Source organism: Porites lutea, chromosome 1 (assembly GCF_958299795.1).
Source record: "Porites lutea chromosome 1, jaPorLute2.1, whole genome shotgun sequence".
NCBI lineage: Eukaryota > Metazoa > Cnidaria > Anthozoa > Scleractinia > Poritidae > Porites > Porites lutea.
Window position 1 is genome coordinate 3,255,607 of NC_133201.1, and position 22,037 is coordinate 3,277,643.

Genomic DNA, 22,037 nt, shown 5'->3' on the forward strand with positions numbered 1-22,037 from the left:
TTTTAAGTGAATATAATTGCTAAAAAGGTTTCCGGTTGATTACTTCTGATTGTTTTCAGACTGCTAGCCGTGAGCATATATCGATAGTTTCGGTTGTCTTTCGACAAGGCCGCCACGAAGGAACTTGTGCGAGGAAGAATCGCTGAAGCCCATAGGATTTAATCTAACTGAGGATTTATCGAAACTTTTATCGACTTCAAGATCAATCCAAGAAGATCGTAAAGATTTGAGGTCAGTAATTTCAATTAATGCGTGGTGTAAACAATCTACTCTGCTGACTTAAAATACTCAGAAATAGCGATCAGGCTCTGATCAGATCTGTTTAAGTAATATTGGTTTGAGAGGGACTCAACGTCATATTCCGTGTACTGTGATTATGAGCCAAATGGCGCCTAACAAATAGTCGAATGTACAGTATTGAAGTGGCAGAAGCAGTATACCCTTATGTGTTTAGCGACGATTGATTTCATACGTCGTTGATTATAACACTGTCATTTTGGTGAGCATATTTCTGGATTATGTTTGACTAATTTATCCACTTATGCCCGGCGACGATAAGAACCAAAAGGGATTAAGAGAAAGAGTTAGCTTCGGCTTACTTCGAGTGGTAATGGCTGAATCGTTGACTCCTGAAAAATGCAGATCTCGCGGAATATGTCTTCGCTTAACCGCAGTATTTTTTGATAGAGAATTGACAGGTTTGTTAATGATCTAACAGGAAGCAAATGATTTATTCGAATCATTTATTGGCTTTCTCGTGCATCGTACAGCTGTATGTCCACGCAGGATGGACTTCAAACGAGCTGTCACACGCGGCTACACATAAAAGATTGTTTTCTTACATTTGGCAACAATTGTTACAATTGAATTGTGCTGGGCCGGGTTGACTAACATTACAAGCACAGGCGTAGACTGGGTGTAAATAGAAAACTTCATTCTGTGAATAGTCACAAAGCTAACGTTTATATACACTTTTCACAGGCAAATCAAGGAGAATTAATTTACAAGGATGGCAGGGCTCTCCTTCGACCAAATTAAAAGCGCCAAGAAGAACCTAAGGAAAGCTCCTCCACCAAAGGTTCCTTTAGGTTCTACCGCAAGTCAAAACGGCGATTTCTCATCTGATGGAGGCAACGTATCTGTAGCTGCGTTCCGAAATAGATTTGAACAAAAGCAATCCCCAAATGGACAATTTGGCTCTCTCTCACGTCTGAGTGGCGATGACAGAACCTCAGGAGAAAACATTACGTCATCAAGGGCTAAATTTGAGAAATTTGAGCAGAAGGCTGCAAAGAAACCTCCACCACCACGGAAGCCACCCATCGGGGCCAAGTCGAGTGAAATGTTACGAAGACTTGATGATAACAGCAATGCTTTGAAAGGAGAACCAATCCGTAAAGAATTACCACTTTTCAATAGAATAGGAGCAGCACCTCACAAGAAACATAAACCTGCAAACTTAAAATTCAAACTTGACAAGTACAAGGACAAAATTGTACAGTCAAACGGTACCAACCATACTGACAGAGGGTGCAACGAAGGTAGGGCACTACTGATGAGAAACAGAAAAATAAATCAGTTAACATATTTCGTACCCTATGTAATATGTGGCTGCACAAGAAAGGCTAAGGTAAAAGCTCAGGGCCGAGTTGTTCAAAGCTGGGTTAAGATAACGCAGGGTTAGTGCGAGATTTGAATTCAGATTTGAAAGCTTAAAAAGCATTTCAGTTTTAATTCTTTTTGGGTACAAGTTGATGATTGGAAGCTCTAAAAAAAACAGAGAAAATTATCTGAGAAAATGCTTTAGAACACCGGAAAAAGAAACCCGGGTTAAATTTAACCCCGGGTTAAGCGCTAATCGGCCTTCGAACAACAGGGTCCAGGACACGTTCCATGTGCTGGATACGAAAGCTTATTAACCTCCCTCGCCTGTTGCTCGCTCAATTGCTTAGAGCACTGCACCGATGTCTCAGAGGTCAGGCTTCGTATTCCGGGTAGCCTGAACTATTTTTCAGTTTCAGGCTTTCTCTACGTAACTGCATCAGTTGCGTCTTCAACTGTGATGATCGTCTTCACAATATATGAAATTCATATATTCATTATTTCATCTTCATTTCATCTTCATCTCCCCAACCCCCCCCCCCCCCCCATCGGGTATATTACCCGATAAGGGATAGGATAGGGTAAGTGCTTTATTATCAACAGAGCGCCTACAGACACATGTGTTTACAACGATAACAAAGATTTTCGTGCAATAATTACAGAGGTGTACATTTGTAAAATTTATACAACTATTAAAAAAGGTTATATTTAACGCGTCTATCTCTTTCGCGGAAGCGATCATATACGTATTTAGCCACAATTTTTTGCGTTTTCTCTCCTTGCTTCATACTTATCAACGTTGCAAAGGCAGAGCTTGGAGTCATAGAGTCAAGAATAAGATTAGTTTCCTTTTTTAGCGTATTTCAGGGTGAAAACCTACGTGCGATCTACGATGACGATACTAAGAGAACAGCTCATCCCTAACTCTAATGCACACAAGCCTAGAACAAGCGATAGATATGACATGCAGAGAGATACTCACTTCTCTTGTTACTTTAAGACATATATAATAGAGCTCTTCATCTTAAAGGGAATTCAGTCAAAAAGGCTAATCACGGTCAGAGTCTTCCCAGATGCTAATTAATGACAGTATGCTCTTTAACTGAAGAAGAACCGGTTCGTTAATAACTCACTGCTCATTAACTTGTTGAGCGCTAAATTTTGGCAAAAAGAAGAGGCTCTCCTGTAAGTTTTTTTTTAGTAAATGGGCTTCTACTATGGTTTCATCACTAAAACCCCCACCCCCCACCCCTGTCCGCACCTTCAGGAATTCTACATCTCGGGCTCAAAAGGAAAAAAATGGTAGGCTACGCCCCTACCAGTTCTAACTCAATGTCATGGGTTAGAGCGTTGCACCGGTATCGCAAAGGTCTTAACTGCGATGATGATTTTTTTGCATTTATTTCTTCATTCATCGGTTCCAATATATGAAAAACATATTTCATCATCTAGTAATACGTAATCCATCCGAAGGCCATCAACTGACGTCATGCCGCTCTTTTGTTGCAGAAGAAGATGAAGAAATTTACGATGACGTAGAGTGTACGCTTCGTGGGGATCTAGGTAATCTAAATTAATTTCCTTTTTCGTTAAACAGATCGTTTTCACACACGCGGTCAGCAGCTATGTCAAAAGAGTTCTTTACATGAGGGAAGATTTCAATCCTGTTGAAAAGCTTTTGGCAAACCAAAATGGCCGCTGTTTCAATATGGCTGCTATGATATCAAATGAAAACGATCTATTAGAATCCGTTTCCCTGTTCTACTTGTTCGCTTTCCGCAAGCTCTCTCCTCCGCATGCACAGAAGCCCCCGCTGGGTATTCCAATAAAAATAGCAACAATCGAAAAATAGCCTCTGCGGAGGAGAGAGTTCCCCAGGTACATAGTGAAGTCTGGGTACGAGATTACCTGTCCTGGATGAAGCGGCTACTTCAATAACATCAGTAGAAGAGAGGGGTATACCTGCTGCGCCTTTTCGCTCACTCTCTTCTTTGTTTCCCTTCCCCTCTCCCCTCTGGTCGTCACTCAACCCTAACTGGGATGTTAGATTTGCCGTTTTATATGACTCGGAGATGGGGGATGTTTTGGGGAGAAGAGGGAATGCGTTTGTGCAATTTAAACAACAACTACTGACAACAACAGTACAAACGAACAAAAGAACAGACTGAAACAAACCAACAACAACAAAAACAAAAATTAAACAGAAACATGGTGTTTTGAATAAGCCATACAGCAGAATAGTCCCCTCTACACGTTTTTCTCATGACTAACAGTCTGACGATGAAAACTACTTTTCTCTGTCAGGACCCTGTCAGCAACACATTTTTATTTCATCCGGTAAAGGGAGTAAAGGGAGATATACTCTTCTATATTTATAAGGAGAATTTTACGAAACTTTTCTAGTTCGCTACTTTTTTCATCGCTTCATGTTGATTGTTATTTTTCTTGCTCCAGATTATCAGCCAGAGGAAACGTATGAATGCGTATAAAATGCTGGGCAAATTAACTCCGAAAGGCTCATCATGATCATGAACATACCACCAGTTCCATGACGTCCACGAAAAAGATGAAGATATACTCCTCAACAATTCTGCTGATGACAATGCCTGTTATATTGAATTTATTACCAATTTGAAAAAACACTGAAACTTTTACCCGCAAACTACCCAAATGTAACGTTGGGAAATATTGCTCTTGGTCAATAGTGCTCGTTAAATAATTTCAAATTGCCAGTACTGCTGGCAATAATTTTATCAACTTGAAACAATCAACGCCATCTAGAAAGGTACTCTAATAACTATATCAAAACAAACGAGTGCTGGGTATATAACGTTTCAAAGTATGTCTTTTTTTACTGTGAAATAGATTTAAAAAACGACCAGAAAACCAAGTTGTGAGAACGAAAAAGCTCCCATGGAAAATTTTTGCAACAGTACCACAGTGAATCGCCGCAGGTAAGGGAATACAAGTCAGGACTTCTTGGATTCTGGATTCCACAGCGTGAAATTCGGATTCCGGATTCCAACCGTTAGTCAGGTACGGATTCCTTGAGCTGGAATCCGGATTCCAAAGCCCAGGATTCCGGATTCCACAAGGAAAATTTTCCGGATTGTGAAATCCGAATTCCCTTACATGGGGCGATTAGAAAGAGTACCACAGAGGAGAAAAACAATCCATCTCACATGTAAAGTAACCCAGGTCCACTGCCTTACTTTTTCCCAGTTCTCCATCAATGATAATAGGGGGCCTAAGCAAAGGCGTTTTTAAGCGATGCACCTCAACCACAGGCGGCCCAAACTCACGTTGCGAGGGAAGGGTGTAATGTAATTTACATAACGAGACGCGCCGGTGTCGCGTTACAGGCGACCGTTGAAAATATAAGAGACTTTGTATGGGAAATATATTAATGAGATCTGCGAACGCCAAATAACGCTAAATCTTACATTTTCTTAAATGAAATGAATAAAAAAGTCTTACCTGCAATCTATTCCGCTGCGGTTTGGTGTCTGTTTGTCGTTTTACTGTTTTTTTGGCTTTATTGCGTAACCACTGTTACTCCTTTCATAGAACGAAGTGAAGGCTGGTCACTTCGATCTGTCGGGGTTCTGGACCAGTCACAACAAGAATGCCGTTTTTTTCGCCGAAATTCAAATCCGCTGCAAATTTTTCAGCTCCGGCCTAAGAGGGAAACCTCTTTTTCCTCTCTGGGAGATCGGCTCGAAAAAAGATCCATAATTTCCCCATTAAATCGAGCCATTTGTGCCGGACTTCGAGGCACGTCTGGCTTTCGTCCAGTACCTGTGACCACTGTTGCGCCTACTAACTAATTTGCATTATGACAATTAGCACTTACACGACGGGTGCAAGCATTCGCTTTTTCACAGTGCAAGAGCCTACTTGACGTGTCATTTCCGCCCTGTCACCCGTCGTGTAAGTGCTAATTGTCATAATGCAAATTAGTTAGTAGGCGCAACAGTGGTCAAAGGTACTGGACGAAAGCCAGACGTGCCTCGAAGTCCGGCACAAATGGCTCGATTTAATGGGGAAATTATGGATCTTTTTTCGAGCCGATCTCCCAGAGAGGAAAAAGAGGTTTCCCTCTTAGGCCGGAGCTGAAAAATTTGCAGCGGATTTGAATTTCGGCGAAAAAAACGGCATTCTTGTTGCGACTGGTCCAGGACCCCGACAAATCGAAGTGACCAGCCTTCACTTCGTTCTATGAAAGGAGTAACAGTGGTTACCCAATAAAGCCAAAAAAACAGTAAAACGACAAACAGACACCAAAACGCAGTGGAATACATTGCAGGTAAGTCTTTTTTATTCAATTCATTTAAGAAAAAGTAAGGTTTTGCGTTATTTAGCGTGCCCAGATCTCGGTAATATATTTCTAACACAAAGTCTCTTACATTTTCAACGGTCGCCTGTAACGCGACACCGGCGCGTCACATATGTTATGTAAATTACGTTACACCCATCTCTCGCAACGTGAGTTTGGGCCGCCTGTGCCTCAACCGGAAGTCAGGCATTTTTCCTTTTGATATGCCTTGAAGCTACCAAATTTGCTAAGGGTCTTTACTCTTCTGAAGGTGTAAAAATCCACTTCCGGTTGATGGGCGCCGCTGGAAAATGTCTTTGCTTAAGCTCCGTAAACAACCTTCCACTCAGAAATATATTAGGATACGATTTGCTTAAGTACCACACTGAAATGTATTTTCCTTTAACGTCTACTTTATTTAATTATTATACACACTCACACTCTTAATATTAGAGCTCACTGATACGGGTCTGTTAAAATACGAACCAGCCTCTGAACACTCTTTGGTTTTCACATTACGTCACTAAAATTCAGACTACAAAACGATCGATCCTACTGAGATTTTACTTTCATGATGAATTAGAGGAGCTGAAAACTAATGTTCATACAAATTTTAGCCCCGAAAGGGTTGTTAGTTTTGTGTTAGAATACGCTTGAATTTCTTAGCTTTTGCGTGACGCGGCTTTTACATGACGGCCGAGAGAGCTGTCATGTAGGTTAAAAAAGTGACTTATTTCGGGGAATTTTGCTATTTAAACAATTAATGTTTTAGAAAAGGTATTGCTTTAATGTTTATAGGTTCCTCGAGGGATAAATTCACGCTTTTGTAGCAAAACTTGGTAACAGACGTTTCTGTTGGTTTTCGTCCGCCATGTTGGTACCCATCCGGATGAGCACCAGCATGTCGTCTCCATACAAATCTCTATAAATTTGGGTAAAACATTTCTTCGGATATCTCGTATACGAAATATTCCTCTGACCTGAATCTTGGCGAGGGTCTTTGTGTATTTACCTCCTTTCATTTCCCAGATTCTGGCCTTAAACTATTCTTCCTTTGCTTGTCGTTTACTGATCTACGTATCTCAGGTTCAAGGATTTTTTAAATATATGTTCATTTCTTAATTTTAGAAATTGCGAACTTGAATCTGACGTTTGCCTTTGATCGTTATTCTTAATCTTCGAATTCCTTATGAGATCGAAGCGCGAAGTAGAGAACTGGTCGGCGAATTTGAATAATCTACCTACATCTGCATGAAAAATATGCATCTCTAGCGTACAAAGTTTGTATTCAGTTTTCTTTGAGTTACTTTTCCATAACAGTCACATATCCATTTTCATCGGGCACGCTCACTGTACCTACAAAACAGGACAAGAAAATCAAAATTCAATTCTGAATATTAAAATAATCTTTTTTGCTACGTACCTTTTTCCAAACTGGACGTTTGGTTTAATATAAATTTAGTAAAACAGAGGCTCTCGAGGTTTGAAAGTACAAGGAGCCGCTACAGATAGAAAAATCGATCATACAAAAATAGAATAGAATTGAATAAGGGTATATAAAGTTTCGTTTGTTCTCGTACTTACGCTGGGTACAATCAAAGTATGATGGTATAGCAGGATCACAACTTGCAGCTCGCTGGCGGCGAGGGACTGGGCGCGGTTTCCTTGGTGGAAGCCTCGGAGATCCCATTGATGTGACTTCGAGAGAACTGGGGCCTTGACAACTTATGTTATTGGGTAAGACGGGTTGTCGCTTAGCTCCATTCATAACTGTGGGAAATTGGCACAAAATTAATGACCACTCTCATTCTCTTTATAATAAATACATGTACATATCCTATAAGGGGCTGGGAATCTACAGTGAACTTCTAGCCTGATTTTTGAAAACGTTAACGCCAAATAGACCTTTCAAGTTGCGTCCAACAGTTTTTTTCCCGCCAAAAACTATCTCCAAAGTAGCCATAAAGATTATAAAAACTAAGAGTGCAACTATTGCTTTTTTCTCTTCTCCTCCTTTTCTTCTCCTCGCTCTTTCTTTTTCTCCTTCCCTTTTCCTTCGTTAGTGTGATTTTGGAGCTTATATCTGGCCCAAAAAAGCCTGCACTTTTGACGCTTTTGACTCAAATGACTGCTAATTTCATTAGGTTAGTTTTCAAAAAATCGGCTTGATTTACACCCACCTTGACTGGGTTTTGGAGCTAACGTCAAAGACTTTTTTATTTCATGAAAAGAATCACGTTTACTGCAATAAAGACATGAAATATCCATCGTTGAAATCAAATTCAATCATATGCATTAACACAAGAATCAATCAATTAAAGACTGGAAACGCTCAATACCCAGCCACAGGCGGATCGACGTTGGCTCACGCGCGAGCACTACTGAATACTGAGAAAATCTCGTACTCGTAGTCGTCCTCGTCTCAGAATCTTAAGCTCTCTATTATTTACGCTGGCCTTGAACGTCGGCTTACGGCTTCTCACACGTACCTTATATTAGACATAGATTTTGTCCATCTCATCGGGACACAAGCGCAGTATATGAAGTGAGTGGAAAATAGTTTTGATGCTCCCTAACTACCGGCCTTCTTAATTATTGCGCTCAGTTTTTACGATGCTATTCCCTTTGGTAAGATAGTGTGTTAAGTACAGTCGAAGAATCCAGCAAGCGGGCATCTTTGACCGACCGCAAATAGACCGTTTTAATTTGTATGTGGCTTAGGGCCTTTACCTTGGCAATGTGAAGTTCGACGTTTGAAACGGGCGTTCAGGAGTCAATTTAGACGAGAACATATCCTTATGTCACTAAGCAGGCGCGGATCCACACCTTTTTCCACCGTTTTACGGAAATCGGTCAGAATCTTCATAATAAATAATTTTTGATAAAAAAATCTTTCCCAGTTGAAATCTGCAGATTGACATTACTCGCATTGTTCTATGTCCACTACATCATGGAAATTGATCTTGATGAAATAATCCCCCCGTGTGCAAGGCTACCGTATCCGAGGAGAATGGAACTGACCAATATCCTGTCTGAATGACTCAGAAACCCAGGAAAGAAGACTTTAGGGAGTTAAAATGCAAACAAGGGGAAGCATCTTCCCAGACCAACCCCACCAAACCCCAACCCCCTCCCCCACCCCCCGCAGAAGCTTCTCGTTTAACATCGGTCAGTATTTATCCCAGATCGCGCCTGTTAAGCCATTAATTAACATACTTACTCATCAAAGTGAGGTCTCCTCAAAGAAATCTACATAAAGAGAATAAGTCAAATAGGCAATAATGATTCTGTTGCTTTTTTTCTTTTTTTTTTTTTACAATTATCGTGTTTGCTTACATTGTAATTATTAAAATGGCGAATAATAATAAAGTAATTATTATGATTATTTTTTTATTTATTTTATTTTCATTTATATTTTATTTGAAGACTGAAACAACTCAGCGCAACAATATTACAACGCTGTGTTGCGCTAAAAATCTTCGTTGCGAATCGTCTCGTGTAACATCACTTAAATGCGTTAAATAACGAACTAAATACACACGTCCGCTAAATAATAACTCATGTCAATAAATAATAAAAGAGAGCTCGCGCAAATTTAAATAAAGCGCTAGCACACAACCTACACTAACTGAAATTGGGCTGTTTTAGCAACAGAACTGGGGAACGTCATTTGACGACGGAGAAAGCGCGCGGAAAGGACTAAACTAGACTTCCGTTGCCCAATTTGCCACTCTGCCATTGGTCAAGCCAGTTGTTTGATTTGCGCGCGCCGTCGTCAACTGACGTTCCTGTTCTGTTGCTAAATCAGCCTATTAAAGGATATGGTGGCACCATTCAGCCATTGATTGCCAGCAGTCTCATCTCCCGCAGTGTACACTGCTATAAGACTGTAATAAACCCATAGTCAACTTAGACTAACAGTATAAAATCAAGTTCAAACTTACGTTTGGATCTGAACCACTCCATGAACTCTCCATACCTGCTAAGCAAACGGAAAAATTCTGAGTTTAATATATAAGAAAAGTAGTAGCCTGCGCGCCACCGTGTACGAAACTAAAATCTAGTAAAGTCCGCCCGGCGCAGAACAGTGCAGTGTTCTGGTCTCTCCACTTGTGAATCAGGATTTGAGTACGCGCCATGATTCGCCTGTTAAAAAAAGCCTTTGTGGATTTCCCAGTCAGGATGAAGAGAAATTTGAAACGCACTTCCGGTTATTCGTTGAATCCGTTGGAGGTTCAGAAGGCTGATTTAGTAACAAAACAGGAACCTCATTTGACAACGGGAAATCGCGCGAAAAGGACTTAACCCGACTTCCGGTTCCCAATTTCTCGGTCTGCCATTGGTCAAGCAAGTTGTTTGATTTGCGCGCGCCGTTGTTAACTGACGTTCCCGTTCTGATGCTAAATCAGCCTAGAACAAGGATCTCGGACCTGCTTTGCAGACGTTTTTATACGTAGGGGCGCGCAGCGATTGCTTTCTTTGAAGTACCTGTTCGGAGAAGCAAATATTGCCTTCAATTTTCTATTAGTTGAGGAAGGCTAAAAATTTCTAGATGAAGGTTCCACTCACGTACAATTTTCGTAGCTTATCTAACAAATTCCCTACGATTTTCTGAAGTTTAATTTTCACATTTTACTTCCTAAGTTTGGCTATTTTTCGTAGAGGAAACGAAACCTAAAGTTTTCGGACTCAAAAATGCAATGGAGAGAGAAATCAAATAATGTCTCACTTTCATAAAACTTCAAATTGTATCTAGAATTTTGAGGGAAAATAATAATCAAGCCCTTTGTAATTTCGAAAAGACTCAAGTTTCCGGCTAGGATGACCGAAGAGATACAAATTTTAAGGCACCGCTTAGAATGCATTTCTAGAGATCTAAGAGTGTACTCTGGAGGGCCTAAATAGTGTTTTTAATGTATTTAGAAGAATACCGTCTTTGGGTGCCCCTGGTACTAATAGAGGTTAAATTACGTCTGCGAAGCAGGCTAGAAATAAAGTAGTTGCTTGATTATTGTTCATAAAAATGGATTGAAAAAGAGGTGATTATTCCACACTTTCATGACTTTTCCTCTTACAGATATTCTAGATCTCTTTACAAACTACTACATATGTCTGTTTAACATATCTAACTGAGGCAAAATGTGCCGCGTCACATTGTAGGATAACATACACTTCACTGTACCTCTAGGAAAGAATGATCTTGATCTTGCTGGCGGTTCAGGTGGTTTTTCCGTGCCTTCTTCGGAAACCGTACTGCAAATCCCCAAAAGAACGAGTGAATCGATTAAAGCAACGGCACTCGGCGGCTATATCGTATATAGTATATAGTATATAGTATAAGAATATCAGTGACACACCCTCGCATTGAGTGCTATTTTTGCGGTTCTTAAAAATTTTGACGTCATGTCAGTGTGACTATGAATAAACAGACACAGGGTAATCGAATCTGTTTGTTGATCATGAATTTTTTATAATAAATTAAACACTTTTTCTAAACTTGCAGTTGAAATGAAACGAGTGTCAGTTAGTGAGCTACTTACTCAAAATTAAATGGCATCCTGTGAAATATCTAAGCAAGAGAAAAGAGCACACTGATTAGAGGAAACAAACGTTTTAAAAAGTAAATTAATAAATAAACTAAAATATCATTAAAAAAATGAATAAATAAATAAATAAATAATGGTAAGAGAGCTTTAGATTCTAGGACGAGGACAACATATAATTTATTAATAAAGATTTCTCGCCTATTCTCTACAAATAGACACCCTGGAAAGCTTCATTGTACTTTTTTTCACCACAAAAGATAACACACTTATTTCCGTTAAAGGAGGAAAAGCCCTCTCCCGATCAATAAATCATAAAATTTCTAACATTTGATAACTTATTTTTGCCATTACGACATTCTCGCTAAAACCCCCTAGTAGAATGACGACGGCCACCAGATTTTCCCGCCAAAATTACGTTGGTTCGCGTGCGCGCATTACTTAGTATTGGGAAAATCTCCTTCTCGTAGTCGTCCTCGTCTTAGAATCTAAAGCTCTCTAATGAATTAGAGGTAGCACATCTACATAGTGGTGTTTCGTCTACCATTCATGGTCGAATTGGAATTTGGACAATGTTGGTTTTTGAGGAAGGCGGAAATGCTGGAACAAACACAAACGTCTTCAACCCGGCCTCCAACCTCCCAATACCAGGAGCTGATGTCCAAAGCGCTTCATAAATGTGCGGAGAACTTACGTTTGGATCTGAGCCTCGTCGTTCATTTACCAGTCCTATGCATGTCACAAAAATAAAATAAAAAATCCGTACCAGTTAACGATAATATTTGCGACCAAAAAAAACTGCAGTCAATTATAAAATTTGAAACAAAAAAAATTAATAATAAACATACCACTGAAAAAGAACGATGACCTGGGAGACAGCGGAGATCTAGGAGGAAGTGGGGGAGCGGAGTCAGGAATGTCGTGTATGGAATGACGCTTCTTGTTCATTGGGTATGTCTTGGGTGGTAAAGAAGGGGCTGATTCTCGGCGAGATGTCTCATCTAGGATCGTCGAAGAATTTTCGCCATTCTGCAAAACATCAATAACTAATGAGCATATGTAACGATTGTCGAGCCACGTGAGGGGAAACAACTAAAAAGAAAAAAAAACGGGATCTTTTTACGCTGTCTCGTTGCTCTATGTAAGGTAACCCGGATTCCGGAAGCGGAGAAATTTTTGCCTGTGGGATCCGGAACCCTGGGCTTTGGAGTCCGGAATGAAGCCAAACGAACCCGGAATCCCACTAAGGATTGCAACCTGGAATCCAAGTTCCACTGACAAAGGATCCGGAATCCAGTACCTGGAATCCGGAATCCACAGCCTGGAATCCAGTCCAATTCAGTCCAGTCAAGACTGTCTTGGATTAGCCTACATGGGGCAAATATTGAGTTCCGCAGACGGCAGTCGATTCTTTGACCTAATGGCTCTACCCTGACTGAATAACTTAGGGCTAAGGCCAAGCAACAGTAATTAGAACTAAATATGTGGCAAGGCAGCTTCAGGTTTTGAAAGTGAGTCAGAGTGCGCATGTCACAGAGCTCTGGGTCTAGATAGTATCATTGTCTCCTTTCCTACCTTGATTGATTTATGGTGCAGGTTAAAACATAAGCTTTAAAATGATTATTTTTGTTTCAAGAAGAAGATACACAGATTCACATTTCAAGTGAACTTTTACCTGTCGAGCGCACTTCTGAATAAACTGGCTAAATGTTTTTGCTGTTTCTTCGCTGAGATTATGATTTCGCCAGCTTTCATTAACAGCTTGTTCTGCTAGGAAGATTGCTTTCCACATTTCAGGTGTCATAGGTATTTCTGAAAGAAGAAGAATATATCATGGTGGGTACAAATGACTCCTGAACCGCTCTGCTAAAAACTACTTTTGCAGTTTTTATCTCTTTGAGTTTCAAGTTTGCAGAAGGAAAAATCTTTGTATTCCAAACAATCGAATCTTTTTTTGTGGTTTTTCGATTTTTTTTGACGGGAAAATTACGTCACAGGATTGCCAGCAAACTTTCATTTCATTTAAAAGGGGTAATAAATAGGAATTTTTGAAATTGCATGACGACTTAGAAACATTTGTGAATTTTTTTTCTCAAAAGCTCAATTGCTTTGGGAGATATAGAATTTTGAAATGTCCTTATGTTTCTAAAAGTACATGGCGGGTAATTAAAAAATCAAAGCTTAATAATTCTTTAACCAATAAAAGTTTTCATATTTTATGTGACACTAAAACTGGCTCATTTCATAAAATGATTTCATTGTCTGGAAATTACTGTCAAACTCGAGACCCCAGCTCCCGTTTTGGCATTAGAGCCCCTGTCGCATCTTTCGGAATTACCCCTACGCTTTTCTCTTTAAATTAATTATGCTTGGAGAGTGAGGAGAATAGTTAGACCTCTGCAAACTTTCACCTTCTCTAGAGAAATCTCGGCGGAAATAGAATGATCAGAATGATCCGGTTACTCTTTCAGTCTTGCCCAGGGTTCTACCGCTCATGTATACAATTAGCCAAGGCTGGGGCGAAGCTTCCATTGATGAGTATATAATTTACTTCATACGATAAACATGTAACCTTTGCAAAGAAGTTCACTTGGAGTTGAGGCTGCCATCAATTGAAAACTTGTGAAAAAAAACTAGTAAACTTTGACAGCTGTCAATTCTACATATCATAAATGTGCAATATCAGGTTGCAGGCTTCCACACTAGCCAGAAAGTGTGACATTCCACATTGGTTTCTGTGTGGTGCTGGCCGACGGACGGACGAGCGGACGTATGGTCACGTGATTACCAAAATTTCTCGGATGGATAGATTACCAAATTTTCTCACCGTGGTGCTCCGCTATTAATTGTCATACTGCGATGCTCTCTCCTTAAAGTTATCGTTATACAATAACAAGACAAAACACAGGACAATATAAAAAAAAAGAGAATGATGAAACAGGAATATGTTGGCAATTACCGTGTTTGGTGATTTCTATTTTTTTCTCAACGCTGGCGTATACAACCTCATCCTCTGATTCTTGAATTGTTAGATCAGTAGAGTCCATCAGCATATATAGATCTTCATTCTCGATATCGTTACATAAGGTGTCATCCTTTGATTCGATTCTATCTTTGTTTCTTTTTTTGGACTAAAATATGAGGAGAAAAGTGATACGGTCAGACGTAAGCAAATTGATAGATATTATAAAGAAAGGTATAGAGCGAAATGAGATAGATCTAATTAATAAGCACAAAAGAATTGCTGTGCTAAAACGTCAGGCCTTCAGTTCTATAAATTAATAACAAGTACGTCTACAAAAATGCACGCATGTCCTTTAACGCCGAATTAGTTTTTTCATTGAATAACCAACATGTTTAAGACAATATGCACCTGATAAATCGGTCATATTGCAAGGTCAGTCGTGGCCTCCAGGACAAAAATTTTCCACCTTGCTATCGGTTAATGTCAATGAAAAGTAAAACTACCTCAAAATCTCGAAGTTCTTCTGAAAGCTCAGAGTGTCCATTTTCTTCTGCTATCTCTTTAGGACGCAAGCCGTCTTTGTTCTTGAGCGCCAATGCTCTTGATGCTGTTGGACAGTATTGGACAAACGCTGCTATCGTTTGTGCGAGACCATAGGCGGCTGCAAAATGCATCATTGTGGGATAGGTGCTGTCTGCTTGATCTGGTGAAAATCACAGGAAAATTCATGGGGAGTAAATTCAAGGAGCAAAAATATCGTTGCCTAGCTATAAACAAAAGAGAATGCTGTAAACAATAATAATTCATGCTTAATTATAAGGATCAATTCTTTAAACAATCACGCCAGATTATGAATGGCAACAGTCTAATTTTTGTGAAAGGTTTAAACCCATCCAGGAGTCATTTCATAAGTAGGTTGAGTTTGTTTCGTCCGGGTGAACGTAGTCCTGAATAGGACTGTTGTTGTTGACAGTGACTGATGTTTCGACAACCTGTGCGGTAGTCGTCTTCAGAGTCAAAGTCAGTTGTATCACGTCAGTTGATGTTATCAACTCTGGTTATTGACCTGATTGGTCAATTGATGAACTCACTGCAAAATGGGATCGGTCGTCTCTAACAAAATCACACTATCACTGCATCTTACAAGTATTGCACGTAGGCAGTTGCACATTGACAAAAATTTGTGTTTTTTAAGCTAGGTATGCCGGATTTTCTCTTACGAATATTTAAAACATACCGTTAACTTTTTCTGGAAATGTAGCGTCCAGTAGATGAAAATCGTGTGGTGATTTCCTTTTAATTTTCTGAGCCATTCCTTTGTCAAACTGTTTTATATTTGCGGTGGAAATCCCGAAGGAGCTGCACAAAAGCTCATCAGGATCTGTCACTTTTTCTAACAAGTCCTGAAGAACTTTACTTCGGGAGACAAATTCAAAGGAGCAGTCAGCGATGAAAGGATCGTGCTGTTTAATCTTGTCATATATTGTAACAGTGGTTTTCTCAGGTGGATAGTACACTGCAAGGAATGAACAAGAACTATTGAAGGTGCTAATGTCAAATCCACTATATATGTGACAAACCCGATGGTAATCTTCTGTGATTGCAAGGAGCAAATGAAGTGGCGCGGTGGTGAGGGTTGCACTAGCTCGACTTACAACAATGTGGCCTTCGTTCGAGTCCCGGCATCGAGGCCATATTTAGGTTGACTTTGTTTTGCGGGGTTTAGTCTTCTCTTCTCTGAGAGGTTCTTTTCCGGATGCTCCAGTTTTTCCTTCTCCTTAAAAGCTATAACATTCGATCCTGGACACAAGAACACTTTCAAACGAGATTTTTTGGAATTCATAAGTAACGTGTGGGTGAACAAATCGCTTTTACCATTATATATTCGTACAGTCGAGTTGTCCGGTACGCGAATATGCCGTAGTTAAGGACTTATTTAATAACCCAAAGAGAGTACAGAAAGACAGACAGCAGAGAGCGGAATAAAATTAAACTAAACGTGTGCTATGGTCATTGTTCTACCTGGTCCGATAAAAAGAGATTATTGCAATTATAAGGAGTGTATAAAGTGAGCAAATCAATAACAAGACTATAGGTCAGCGTTGCGCCTCTCTTACCTGGCGCATGGGCCTGAATAGTGCAGCTGTTTAGTAGTAATGCGGGCACTCTTAGGCAGTGACTCTCTCCTTTAAACTGTACTTGATATGGTCCACCGTCTGCAAGGAGGGGCTTGTTGAATACGAACAGAACTCTCTCCTTTGCCTGAATTGGAAGTTAATAAGGGAAAGAAACACAGGCTTAACTGCACAAACGTATTCTGTCCGAATGCTCTGTTAGCACGTGTTTAGCCTGTTCTGAGCGTTCAGATAGTAGGGCGCGGGTTAAATATAGACCGAGGAAAACAAGAGGGAAGACTGGGGGAAAGGGTAGGGATTCTCTCGCTCGCCCAAGTCCCCTCTTGCTTTCCCTTGTTTTCCCTAACGCTCGCCCCGTACGATTCAACGCGCTCCCCACTATTCTGATTACCGGAAAAGGCCTAGAAGGCAAAGAATAGAACGTTGTGACTTGCGAAGCATTATGTCCTACTTATTTCAAAATATTAGACTTATGAATGCCGATCAGAAGCTGTATCTCGTGTAGGGCCTTCCACATAGCCCTATGCCCTTTTAGCGAAAAATAGAGAAATCAAAAGAAACAATGAAGTCTCTTAGCCCCGAAACAATTAACAATGGAAATAAAATTTTCATAGCTACACCTACTGACAGGCTTGAATAAAGACATGTAATCCACGTTTTCAGCTGACACACTTTCTGAGTGAGATAGTTTTGTGACGAGTAATGAACCATTAACCTGTCCGTGAGAGATGTTTTACGATCGGAGGGTTGGCACAAATGCCTTGGTCAATACATCTGAAAAACAACAGTTCTTCTTTTCGGTGTAATACAACAGTAAAATTCTTACATCATATTGTGACTTTTCTGGCGATACTGCTACAAGCTGCCTGACCTCATCTGAAACATCAATGGCGATATTTGATTTAACTGAACAAGACTGACAGATTATAAAGTTAGTGGTCAGCTATCTTTAAGACGGACACTATTATTCTTTTCTTTACAAGAGAGTTCAAGTCATGGGCTGTTCGTAACATGCAATGACTTTCGTCTTAGGGGGAGTTGACTGTGGATCAAAACATCCACGTGATAGAATTAAACGATTTCCACCATGTTGTTGGAATTATGGCAATCTCCGGGAATCTCTCAATAACAGTATAGTAGGCAGGAGCCGATTACCAGTTTATTCAGTAGTAGGAGACCAACAGTGACCCTGTTATGAAGTAAGAGCAATAGCCATAACTCTTCAATTTGTTAAGAATGTCATACCATATATACAGTCCGGATCATCCATGTTGTTGCTGTTGTTTGCTCTGACTTTGCCGGGTTTGCTTTTCTTCTACACTGTTATTTAGGATAACAATAATAAAGGGTTAGTTTTATAATTGTTTGTGTTTTAACCTTGCCACTCTATCCTACAGATCCTAGGTCTGTTTATTGTGCAATTCACGTTTAAATGCGAGACATTATTTACTTCCTTATCCCTTCCGTGAAAGTGTCTATTGAATAAATAACCTAGTGTTTTCTTAACTTAACTTTTTTCTTTTTCTATGGTTCCAGTCCTGGTTCCAGTAGGTTTTTTTAGAAGACCACAAATTAATTTGCTGCACTGTTTATAATTTCATTCTTATCTCTTTGCTGAACCTTCAATTCGATCCAGTCCACTTTTAGAAATCGTCATGGCTTCCAGTTCTCCTCATTTAAGAAGACAAAAGGAAGCTCCACTTGCAAGGCGGAAGATGTGACTCTCTGAAAACTGACAACATACCTTTAATAGGCCTTTTGCCATTAGTTGATCACGCGATCAACTTTCTGTAAACACGAAAACAGTTCGCTTTTGAAAAATTTAATTAGTTAGAACTGAAAGAGCATATTAAAATTAGGTAACCTGTAAATTTTCAGCCGTATATCCCAAAAATAGCGATCGCAACGGCCGCGGAAAATCATAAGGATATTGATTTGAATGAGAAAAATAACTCGTACGACCCAGTCACGCTTGACAAGCTTGTTTTTCTCATGCAAATCCTTCTGATTTTCGGCGGCCGTTGCAATCGTCCCTTTTGAGATGCGCGGCTGAATATTTACAGATTACTTTATTTTAATATGCTATTTCAGTTCCTGCTAACCGGAAAATGTTCCAAAAGCGAACTGTTTTCGTGCTAACAGAAAGTTGAACACGTGAATAACTATTGCATAACGGTGAAAAGGCCTATCTGTGATCGATGTCCTGTGTTGTGATTGGTCAAGGAAAAAATACAAATGACCAACAAATCTCTTTCAGGTTACCGGGTCTCGACAATTAGTTTTGAATTTGGTCAGAAGAAGTCAAAATATACAGTCAACCCAATGTAATATATATTTACGCAGGAGCCAAGCTCCTTATCTACAATATTGAGAATATCTAGTTCAAAAAGGAGTGGGATTTTTTGCGAGTTAATCAACTTCCTAAACTTTTCCGCTGAGAATGGCAAGCATTCACAGCTGGATTCATTTGTTTTCTTCGCGCGCGCAAACATATATTAAAAAATAAATGGAAAGAAAACAATGAAAACCGCTAAACTAAAGAATAAAAAAGTCCTGGCCTGATCAATTTCCTATGTTATGTTACGATCAATTTTAACATTATAATTTGCATAATTCATGCAAATCAAATTAAACACCAAGTGCAATAAAAATATTTTGAGTGCTGCTCAATCGCCACTTCCTGAAATAGAACTGAGATAGGTTCCTTCGAATTAAAACAATCTAACCAAGTTTTTAAGACGATTTCATCTTGCGTACGTTGTTAAAATACCATTCCAATATCTTTTCCGGCTAGTTCGAAAGTAACCTAAGCATACACATATACCTCACGTCCTGTCTCTTCTTGATCCATCCTTGATTTGTTAACAAATGTTTCTCATTACTAGTTATTAGCTTTAATGGTTATCACTATATGACTACGCGAAGTGCATAGCTTCTTAAATTCACTCATGTTTGTATCTTCAAAGTTAAAGTTGGTTAAGGCAATGTCGAGTATCGTCACAAGCCTCTATAAGCTGCCAAAATATTTCTAATACCTCTGAAGTTTGGTGCAGCATTCTACATGCAGTTTTTATTTAAATTATCAGTCGTTATAGACAGTACCTGATTTCTGGTGTCGACTTTCTTTGGTTCTTACCCCTTTCAAACGTTTCAGTTCGAGACTTACGAACACCAAGAGTAAGAAAAACTCACCGGCGAAAACATTTTATCATCAGTGTCTTTAAAGGCTGACACTGTTTTATACTACTTACCGACTCAAACCTCACTGGTGTCTCGAACCATCTGCGTAAGATCCGTTCAATATTTAGAACCAGAAACTATTCTTAGTACCTCTGCTCTCAAAAATATCGACAGTGGGGACGTCAAAGATAGAAACGTTGTCTTGCAAGTTATACATAAAAAAGGAAGTTTGTTTCAATAATAATCAGTCCAAGGTTTCTTTTTATGTCTCATTGCACACGCCAATAACATCCAAGATCTTGAGACACGTCTATCGAAAGTGTATTGTCTTCAGATTAAAATGTCTTGGTATCAAGCTGTTAATCTTCAAAACAAGTCATAGTAAGACAGTTAATAGCATAATGATTATTCATTTGCTTTGTACTGACCTCCAGATATGTCTTAGCGACTGAGGACACATGAGGAAATAACAAAAAAAAGGGCAGTTTTCAGCTGAACATACAGTATTTGGGAAGAAAAACGAATGCTTAGCCAGCTCAAGTGAAGGGTTTAAATAGTATACGGTACATTACTAGCACTTAAAATTGATGTCAGTGGCTGATTGTACAAAAGGGAAGTGACGGACAAATACTTAATTCTAACAAATACCTGAGGGCATAAGAAAACAGTCTCTCTCGGCCGAGGAAGGCTAGTTTTGTTAGCCGAAATATTAGCCTATAATAAATCAGCCCTTGGCCCCAGCCCAGCCTGCAGTCAGTTTTGTTTTATTTCACTCTTTAAGTGACGTATGGCTACAGCATCTCTTTGATTAGAGATCCGGCGAGAGTAACCAGTCAGGTATACTGTACGCGTTGCGTGCACCTCTGCATTCAAACAGTTTTTTTCCCATCTGATAAGACTCTGAGTAGTATCAGTAGGGACAAGACTTAAGAAATCCGCAACTCATAAATTATTTGATTCATGCATTCAAATTAGCGAATGCATCTCCCAGCTACACTGTCTGAGCTGGCTGCTACACTGACTATTATTATTATCATTATTATTATTATTATTATTATTATTATTATTACTATTATTATTATTATTGCAACCATTCTGGAACCAATCAGAAGTGTTATGAAATTTAATCATTAGCCACAGTAGACTGCTCTTTCATTCAGTTCATATGCCTTAAAACGGCCGGGTCACGCTATAGAATAATCCATTTTACAGTTACGGGCGCAAATTAAACTAGGCTGTAATATTTGACCTTATTTTGACACAACCCTTCCTCCTTTAATGTCTTAAATCCAGGGGCTGACGCAGAATTTTGTGATAGAGGTGGCCTATAGAGATGTAGTATACAGAGTGCAATATGGGCGCGATAGAGCGCATCTGAGGACTGCGAGATTTGAAGTTTTCTGAGATGCAATCTAGTGTACTCTGGACGCTTAAATTTACCAAATGCCTGGATTCCATATTGAACATGTAATGCCGAAATATTCAATAAGCCACGGGTGGTTGTGGTCAAAGAAGTAATTAACACTTTATGATAACACTTTATTTATAACACTTTATAACACTTTATTTATGTTTATCAAAGAATATGCATTTAAACAAAGCTCGACTACCATCCGATACACGTTTACATAGGAGAAAAAAATTCCCGGAGAAAAGTGGGGGCAGAGGACCTTGGGCCCACCCCTAAATCCGCCCCTGTAATCCATGTTATTATCCATATTATTATTATTTTGCATGATTTTCATAAGAGAAGGAAAGAGGTTTGTCTCAAAACAAGGTCAATCTCAGCCTCACGTTTATTTAGAGACGAAGGTACTAAGCTCATAACTGTAGAATGGTCTAGCCTATTGTATAGCGATTTTGCCAAAAGAAATGTGACAGAATTAATTAATGCAGCGTTTTATTGATCGATAAGATCAAAATAATAGGAAAGCTATCGAACGTTGTGCACCTTCAGGTCCACAAAAAACATGAAACACACTCTCTCTCCTCCGCGGGGAGGCTGGGGAGGAAGAAAAAGAAAGCGTGCGGGGCACGATGGGAAGGGGCCTTTTCCCTCTTCCCATCGTCCCCCACACGCTTTCTATTTTTCTATTCTAATTGCTATTTTTATTGGGAAGCCTAGAGGGAGCCTCTCCGGAGGAAAGAGTGAAAGGCATGTAACCATTCGTAACCATTTTACTTTACTAACTATGATCGGTTCTACGTCTTAATCAATATTTTGAATGAATGATAAAAAAATTATATGATATGAAGAATTAAGCACGTAGGGTGATATCCACGTAAGCCTTTGGCTT

General features: G+C 39.5%; 2 protein-coding genes across 4 annotated transcripts; one reads left to right on the forward strand and one right to left on the reverse strand.

Moving 5' to 3' along the window:
- Window positions 1-36: 36 nt before the first annotated feature.
- LOC140942586 (uncharacterized) lies at window positions 37-4,879 on the forward strand. The gene is made up of 4 exons (XM_073391511.1): window positions 37-231; window positions 982-1,541; window positions 3,112-3,165; window positions 4,057-4,879. The coding sequence occupies exons 2-4, from the start codon at window positions 1,010-1,012 to the stop codon at window positions 4,089-4,091; spliced, it is 621 nt and encodes a 206-aa protein (XP_073247612.1). The 5' UTR covers window positions 37-231; window positions 982-1,009; the 3' UTR covers window positions 4,092-4,879.
- Window positions 4,880-6,140: 1,261 nt separating this feature from the next.
- On the reverse strand, window positions 6,141-20,432 carry LOC140934078 (uncharacterized). 3 transcript variants are annotated; one of them, XM_073383777.1, is made up of 17 exons: window positions 20,389-20,432; window positions 17,806-17,880; window positions 17,387-17,436; window positions 16,543-16,687; window positions 15,663-15,941; window positions 14,929-15,128; window positions 14,420-14,591; window positions 13,136-13,272; window positions 12,309-12,489; window positions 12,155-12,189; window positions 11,458-11,486; window positions 11,100-11,170; window positions 9,862-9,896; window positions 9,138-9,166; window positions 8,098-8,159; window positions 7,502-7,687; window positions 6,141-7,273 (listed from the first exon to the last, which is right to left on the reverse strand). In XM_073383777.1, the coding sequence occupies exons 2-17, from the start codon at window positions 17,828-17,830 to the stop codon at window positions 7,221-7,223; spliced, it is 1,689 nt and encodes a 562-aa protein (XP_073239878.1). In that variant the 5' UTR covers window positions 17,831-17,880; window positions 20,389-20,432; the 3' UTR covers window positions 6,141-7,220. The 3 variants fall into 3 exon arrangements, with proteins under 3 accessions (XP_073239878.1, XP_073239863.1, XP_073239870.1); XM_073383762.1 differs by lacking the exon at window positions 20,389-20,432 and adding an exon at window positions 20,169-20,328; XM_073383769.1 differs by lacking the exon at window positions 20,389-20,432 and adding an exon at window positions 19,812-20,159.
- Between the last annotated feature and the right edge of the window lie 1,605 nt (window positions 20,433-22,037).

Excerpts from the sequence above, each read along its gene's own strand:
- LOC140942586 (XM_073391511.1), top strand. The coding sequence starts at position 1,010 with ATGGCAGGGCTCTCCTTCGACCAAATTAAAAGCGCCAAGAAGAACCTA. Across the intron at positions 1,542-3,111 it reads TGACAGAGGGTGCAACGAAG|AAGAAGATGAAGAAATTTAC; the intron begins GTAGGGCACTAC and ends CTTTTGTTGCAG. Across the intron at positions 3,166-4,056 it reads TACGCTTCGTGGGGATCTAG|ATTATCAGCCAGAGGAAACG; the intron begins GTAATCTAAATT and ends TTCTTGCTCCAG.
- LOC140934078 (XM_073383777.1), bottom strand. The coding sequence starts at position 17,830 with ATGGATGATCCGGACTGTATATATG. Across the intron at positions 12,490-13,135 it reads TTCAGAAGTGCGCTCGACAG|AATGGCGAAAATTCTTCGAC; the intron begins GTAAAAGTTCAC and ends GATGTTTTGCAG. Across the intron at positions 7,688-8,097 it reads AGCTCCAAAACCCAGTCAAG|TTATGAATGGAGCTAAGCGA; the intron begins GTGGGTGTAAAT and ends AATTTCCCACAG.